The 7907-nt window shown below is 29.0% G+C and overlaps 1 protein-coding gene across 1 annotated transcript; it reads left to right on the forward strand.

Moving 5' to 3' along the window:
- The first annotated feature begins 2842 nt into the window (after window positions 1-2842).
- Window positions 2843-5972, forward strand: LOC112518285 (probable WRKY transcription factor 21). Its single transcript, XM_025125928.1, has 3 exons — window positions 2843-4141; window positions 4442-4567; window positions 5447-5972. The coding sequence occupies exons 1-3, from the start codon at window positions 3363-3365 to the stop codon at window positions 5589-5591; spliced, it is 1050 nt and encodes a 349-aa protein (XP_024981696.1). The 5' UTR covers window positions 2843-3362; the 3' UTR covers window positions 5592-5972.
- Window positions 5973-7907: the final 1935 nt, after the last annotated feature.

Consider the following 7907-nt stretch of genomic DNA (forward strand, 5'->3'; position numbering starts at 1 on the left):
TAAAAAAATACTAATATAGGAATTTTAAATAGTTAATTTGATATTAATATCGATATTTTTGTCAAATTTTTATGATATTTTCAAGTTTATATTTTATTCAAAAATAAAACTTCATCATTTTTTTTCAAAATCACATAAAGATCATATTATAACATCGACTGGGATAAAGAATAAGAATGATGTATGAGTTTATTTTTTACATTTATCATATATAAATATTATATACTTAAAAAACAATCAATGGTTTTTTGATGAAGTTTCCTTTGAATGAGATAATTATTAAAAATATATATATTGGTCTTAAAAATTAATTGTGTTCGAAACCATTTACATATTTGTTTATTATTAATCAAAATATTTAATTGATGATATTGATATGGAATCTTGAACTTATAAAACCATTTTAATTTGTCCTTATTAAAATAATTGTTAACTTTAAAAACAATCAAATGATGTTTTCAAATAGCATATTAATAAAAGAGCAATTTGTATGAAAAAATAACGTATTTTAACTTGATTTATAATTTGGGAAACGTACTTTCAGAACTTTCGTTTGGGTACATAAGATGTAAAGTTTTAAACATTTATGTATCCAGAAAACCAGTCGAAGTATTAACCGGTTACCATGTTGATGTGGTATTTGGTTAATGCTTCAGCAAATAACACTGAGTTGGATACCACATCACTCGCCACATCAACATGGTAACCGGTTAATACTTCGACCGGTTTCCTGATACTTAAATGTTTAAAACTTTACAACTTAGGTACCAAAATGAAGTTTTGAAAGTACGTTACCCAAAATAAAGATCAAGTTAAATTGCGTTATTTTTTCATGCATTTTGCTATAATAAAAAACCATGTCAATCACTTAGCAATAAATAAGGAATTTGATGATTTAAAAACTCTAAAATTTATGAAATTTATAAGAACTTCTATTTTAATGTTTTGTTTTACATGATTTTTCTTTTCATTTAGGTGTATTTTTTAATGTGTTGACTGATATATATATTTGTTTTATAACGTGTTTGTTTTATATGTATTCGGTTCATAATATGAAACTTTTATACATGTATTGTTTGTTTCACAGACACACAAAAAGTTTCATATCATGAACCGAATATATGCTAATCATAATATTAAATTATAGTCATAGATGGGGAAAAAATCATATAAAATAACACATGATGTATTGGTTCTAAAAAATTGTATGATTTAGAGAGTTATCAAAAGAAGTCCTCTCAAACAATAACTTAAAAATATACATATAGAACAATTAATAACAAGAGGAAACTACTACACAGATAAAAATCCATACATATATTAAAAGAAAACTCAATAGTGCTTACATGACATCTCATGGCATTAGAATCCTCATTTTTCTTTTTTCCTAAATTTTTTGATTTTTTAAAATATCTAATAAAAAATTTAGGTGCCAAAGTAGCTGATAAACTAATATTTCCTTATTTTTATAGTATTTATCAGTTATATACTTATATAATCATGAGAATATCTCCAATATACTTATTGAAGTGAAGAAAATGAAGATTTTATTATCTATACTGTCCCAGCTGATTTTTATATTGTTATTTAAAATCAAGAATGAGATGAAACAGAAAGAAAAAAAAACTCCAAGTTTAGAGAATTTTCTAAAACTTGATGGAAGTAAAGAGAAATTATTATTTTTATTTATTACCACCAATTAGACCGAGTTATTATCGTTTTCTATATTTTTTTTTAAAAATACTGAAAATGACAAAACTTATAGAATATTTTAATAATATAATAAATGTTGAAATATTTAAAATAAAACATCTGTTGGAAGCTATTTGCATGAGCAGCCAACCCCAACAACCATTTTCCTCCTTTTTCTACAAAAATGGAAAAAAAAATAATGGATTTTCAAACTTCTTAAAGATTTTAAGGGGAGTGTTTGATAAAAAAAAATATGATAATAAAAGAAACTGTTTGATTTTATATAATATAATTGATTTACAAAAATTTAATAAAAAACCCAATTCTTGATATATAATAATAATAATATAATATTAAAACAATTATTTTATTATCTATATTATATTATAAAATATTTGACAAAATTTTTTTAAAATTATTTTTATACATGAAATACTGTTTATTGATGCATATTATTTAAAATTCAAGATTACAAGTAAATTATGCATAGATACGACTTATTAAAACTTCATACTTGAATTCATGTAACTAACTGTAAATAAACGTAATCAAATACAAAATAAAGATTTTATTTTAATTTTAAAAATTTAAAATATAATAAAGATAATCATTGAGTTTTAATATAATATTTAATTATTATATTTATAAAAAATTATATTATTAAATTAAAAATAAATTATTTTATTATTAAATTTAAATTAAATTACAAATAAAAAATTGAATTAAAAAAATTACATAAAAAATAAAAAAATTGAAATAGTTATTTTGATATTAATATAAATATATATTTTTAATTTTTTATGATATCTTTAAATTTATATTTTATTAAAAATAAAAATATTATCATTTTCTAAAAATCACCTAAAACCATATTATCATATCGACAATAAAAAAATAAAATAAAATATTAAAATTAAAATACATTTTTAACATGTGTATTGTAAAAATATAATATATTATAATATAATATATATTATATAATAAAATGGTTCACTAAAAAACAAAAGTTGAAAATTTATTGCCAATTTCTACACCAGTGGGACCCACATTTGAAATCTGGGACACAGACGGCAGTTTTTTCTTCTGGCCTTTTCTTTAATCATTTTTCTCTACTATAAAAATCAAGCATCATTTCACTCGTTTCTCTCTCTCCCCCTGCTATTGATTCTCTCTCTACAAAACTTACCCTTTTTTATAATTAATTAACAGCATTAAGTTCTTGGTGTTCTTCGTTTTGGGCGAGTGAATTCTCTGCGTCAATCAACGGAAAAAGTCTTCTCTAATCACATCACAATCCCATATGAAGATGTTAAGAATCTCGAATTAGGGTTCTTGTAAACTGTAAACCTCTTGAAAAAAGGTCTGTTCTTTGTTTGATTTCTATCTCGTTTTCTTCAATCAAGTTGTTTTTAGTCCATATATTGATCTGGGTTTTGTTTATTGTTCTTCGATTTCGTTTCGAATTAAACCCTAATTTGAATTTCTGGATATACCTTCTGATGAAACGCCCCTTTTGTTTTTGAGATGAAATTTCATCTGGATATCTGTTTTTTCGGGTCTTTTATGACTTATTAATATGTTGAAATTATAGAATTTCTGGGGATTTCGAGTTGTATTTTGATTAATTTTTTGGGGGGTTGAATTTTTGGGGGTTTCAATTTTGGGGATTTATGGAGGAGGTGGAAGCAGCTAATAAAGCTGCAATTGAGAGTTGCCATCGAATTCTCAATCTTTTAGCTCAACCCCAAGATCATGTACAATCAAAAAACCTAATGGTACAAACAGGTGATGCTGTTCATAGATTCAAGAAAGTTGTATCTCTTCTTGATGATGGTTTAGGTCATCCTAGAGTGAGAAAATTCAAGAAAATTCAAAACCTGATCCCTCAAAACATACTCTTAGATAACACCATAATTCAAGAACCACCAAAACCCCTTCAACTTTTGCTGACAGCCCCCCCTGCTAATCATAATCAGACTCATCCGATTCAAGAAGGTGGTGGTTCAAATGCTGTTAAGAACACACTTTCTTTAGGGAACCATCCGTTGAGCTCGATTGTGAAGAACCCAAATCCGATTTCGCAGAAGAATCCTAACCCATCTTCTAATTACCAATTCCTTCAAAACCATCATCATCAGCAACAACAGACACAGTTGCAGCTTAAACAGCAGGCTGAGATGATCTATCGAAGGAGTAATAGTGGGTTAAACTTGACTTTCGATAGCTCTGTTGCTACCCCTACCATTTCGTCGAATAGGTCTTTTATGTCTTCGTTGAGTATTGAAGGGAGTGTGACCACTTTGGATGGGAGTTCTTTCCAGTTGATCGGGTCAACTTCTCGGTCAACTGATCAAGCTACATACCAACACAAACCGAGGTGTTCTGCTAGGGGAGATGATGAGAGTGCGAAATGTGGGAGTTCTGGAAGGTGTCACTGCTCCAAAAAGAGGTTTACCATCTTTACTTTTTAAGCCATGATCCATATACTGTGAGAACCTGAGAACCAACTATTTCATGTATTATTCATTATGAATAACCCTATATTCATGAATAGTATTCATTATGAATATCATGCATATTCACTAATGAATAGTTTTCTGTGATGAATATCTACATCATGAATAATAGATGAATAGTTGGTTCTCGGATTCTCAAAATATTTACGGTTCTCATTTGAACTTGTTCCTTAGCTCCAAACGGTTCAATTTTATTAAAACTTAAAATGGTTTTCATCTGCTATGTTCATCAGGAAGCACAGGATTAAGAGGTCAATCAAGGTACCGGCTGTTAGTAACAAGCTTGCAGACATCCCACCCGATGAGTATTCTTGGAGGAAATATGGCCAAAAGCCGATAAAGGGTTCTCCTCATCCCAGGTACCCTTTAAAGACTACAAATTGTGATTTATGCTTCATTGAAAACCTTGAATGAACTCACTTTTTACCAAATATTATAATTCGATAACGAAAAATAGTTCAATGAGATGTAGAATATGATGACGGGCCATCGTTTAGCTTCAATGCCCATTATACATAGATTCTGGGATATACTATTAGCTTCGTTTTTTCAATTTGTTCCCAACCCGTGGGTATTTTTTTAGTCATGGCACTGGGATACCGTTTAGCTTCACTTTTTCACACTTTTCACAAGTCGTGGGCCTTCAAGGAAACAATTGTTTTACTCTTTGGAGTAGAGGTCAGGTCTGTGTATATCTTATCGTTCATGGACCCATCTCAAGGTGGGATATACTAGTTCTTTTGGTTTGTTATAGATACTCGGATGTGTTTGTATTCACAATTAATACAACACACACACACACAAGTTCATGGAGACAACTTTTCTACTATTTGTGGTAGAGGACAGGTCTACATACATTCCACTCCCTGTTTGGTTTGGTTTTACACGAGTCTATAAACAAACCATAGGGGGGACCGGATGATCTATCCCTTGGTAGTGATGACCCTTTCGCCCCATTTTTACGATAAATGACCACTATATCACACACACACACACACATATATATATATATATATATACACAGAGAGAGAGGGAGGGATGGAGGTTCAGGGAAAACCCCAAAAAAAATGAAAAACTGATGAACACCATGGTAACAGTTCATCTCAATGGTATGTACATGTGAATACAAGTAATTGAAGTTGTTTCTTGGTTTTTATGCACTTGTGTGTTATACATATGTGCGTACCAGACAAATTGCTTACAACTAAATAATGTTCTTTTTGGTTTATTGTAAATAGGGGTTACTATAAATGCAGCAGTATGAGAGGTTGCCCGGCAAGAAAGCACGTGGAGCGGTGTTTGGATGATTCAGCAATGCTTATCGTTACCTATGAAGGCGAGCACAACCACACCAGGTTACCTTCCCAGTCTGCAAACACCTGATAGAAGAAGAAAGCTCGAGCCTTTTGTTGTTCATGGTCTATTTAACGCTTTTTCTTGATCGCATTGGGTTGCTTCCCGTATATGTTTTTAGTGCGATCTGAGGAAAAATATGGGGTTCTTTCTGAATGAACGGATTTTTCATCTTGGATGGTCGGTTTTTGTTTAGTTTATGAACTTAGCGTAGAGTTTTCATGTTGTTTGTTGTGGTACATTGTGTCCTTTTTGTTGGCTGAACGAACCCCGAACCTCTTTATGGAGTGAAAGCCAAAAACGATCGGTTATGTTGCTGCTTAGAGAAGTTATAACAGTGATGTTGTATTTCTTTTGAGTTCTTGTGGTTATGGTTGTTTTTGGAGAAGATGAATCTGCATTGTGATGCTGTGAATTTTGAAGTTTAGGGTGCGTTTGTTACATTGGACAGTACAAAATAGTGTTTCATGTTTGTTAGGATTTTTACGTGGAATAGAGTGGAACAAAGTGGAACAGACGTGTTTCACTCCCACCCCATAGAATAAGGCGGAATAGACATGTTTTTCCAATATAACCTTCAAATAAAACTTAATTCTCTTCTAAAACATTAATACACCTTCCTGTTGTATATTTTATTTATTCCTTAAATTTTGTTTTTTGTATTTTATTTTTTTAAACTTTTTGTCCTCAAAATATTATTTTTATATGGTTTCTACATTTTGGTTAATTTATGTAATTTATTAAATATTTATAATAATAATATAATATAGAAAAAGGTATAAAATAGAAATTTAAAACTATATAAACTTTTTATTTTTGGTGTTATTTAATTCATGATATTTCTTGTTACAAATTTTTTTATTCTATTATAATTTAATAAATTACATAAATTAATTAAAATATATAAACAACTCATCATGGATAAATTGGTCATTTTATTTGTTCTGTCTTGTTCTATCTTACCAAATGTTGGATAATTGTTCAATAATATTATATCATGTCATGTCCTATTTTATTTTGTATTGATATCAAGCGCACCCTTAGGGGTCATTTACGGACACAAATTGGGTAAGGCGTCGATCAAATAATAGTGTAGTTTGGGTCAGCATTAATCACTGTCCGAGGAAGAGTCTCTCCATTAACTTACCAGCCAATATCATGGACTGGTAAGAGGGATTTGGTTAAAGTATCTCTAACAGATTCTTTAAAATAGAGAAAATGAAGATTTTATTCTTTATTTTGCTATAATGTGTCATGATATCTTTTATATCCCCTAAAATAGAGAAAACAGTAGAAAACTCTGAATTTAGAGAATTATTTAAAATTTGATGTGAGGTGAGAGAAATAATATTTTTATTCATTTCCAACCATGAGAGTGAAATTATTATTATTATTATTTTATATAAACTCCTTTTAAAAAATATATTAGATTGATAAAATTATAGAATATTTCAATAATATAATTAATACTGAAAATTTTAAAATAGAAGATCAGTTGGATTTGAATGTATTTTCTAGAGATATTAACTTTTAGTTTATAATTTCAGAAAAAATTATAAAGAGTTTGTTAAAAATGCTTTTAAGAGTAGCAACTCTAAACGGGTAAGGGCTTCTTGCTTGGTAAGAGACTATAAACTAGTGTTTAAAAAGCTCGCTACAACAGTTGTCATGGTGCGTCGTGCCTTAAGGCTTGTGTCTCACTCCACATTAAGCATGTGGCATGCAATGACCTCTTCGCGGTTTTTGTAACACAATATTTGATTTTTACTTACTTTTTTAATGTCTTTTTTGGTTAGTTCCTAATGGATAACCTAATTTAAATCATTTAATATCATTGACTCATTGAGTAATAGTATAAAATACATGTTCATATGTAAAAATAATTTATATGATATAGATATTTGTTGCCATCAGTCACGCCTTGAAAAATATCATGGCCTTCACGTGGCTCCTAAGTCTTCATGCTTGACCTTGTTGTCGCGCCATTTAGGATTTTGTGGTAAATTAGTAATAAATAGCTCCGTGGACGGTGGTGATGGTGGAGTTGAAATACTAAGGCTATGTTTGACAAACTAGTTGATAAGTGGCCTAATAGAAGATAAGTTAGCTAGTAGATGATAAGCTAGCTAATGAACAAATACAATTGACGAAAACTAGTTGATAAACATATAGAATGACCAAAAATGACATCTTGAAAAATTAGTCAATTACAGTATTTTTATAATATAATTAAAAAAATTATATTTAATTATATAATATATTAATACAACAAGTCAGTAAAAAAAATATAATATGTCAATTAAAAGAACTTTAAATTGATTATTGTATATATTATAAATTTTGGAT

Source organism: Cynara cardunculus (assembly GCF_001531365.2).
Source record: "Cynara cardunculus var. scolymus isolate 2C chromosome LG 9, CcrdV1, whole genome shotgun sequence".
In the NCBI taxonomy this organism is placed as follows: Eukaryota; Viridiplantae; Streptophyta; class Magnoliopsida; order Asterales; family Asteraceae; genus Cynara; species Cynara cardunculus.

Bases quoted from the DNA above. Each gene is read 5' to 3' on its own strand.
- LOC112518285 (XM_025125928.1), top strand. From the start codon at position 3,363: ATGGAGGAGGTGGAAGCAGCTAATAAAGCTGCAATTGAGAGTTGCCAT. The intron at 4,142-4,441 runs GTTTACCATCTT...TATGTTCATCAG, and splicing joins TGTCACTGCTCCAAAAAGAG to GAAGCACAGGATTAAGAGGT. The intron at 4,568-5,446 runs GTACCCTTTAAA...TATTGTAAATAG, and splicing joins AAGGGTTCTCCTCATCCCAG to GGGTTACTATAAATGCAGCA.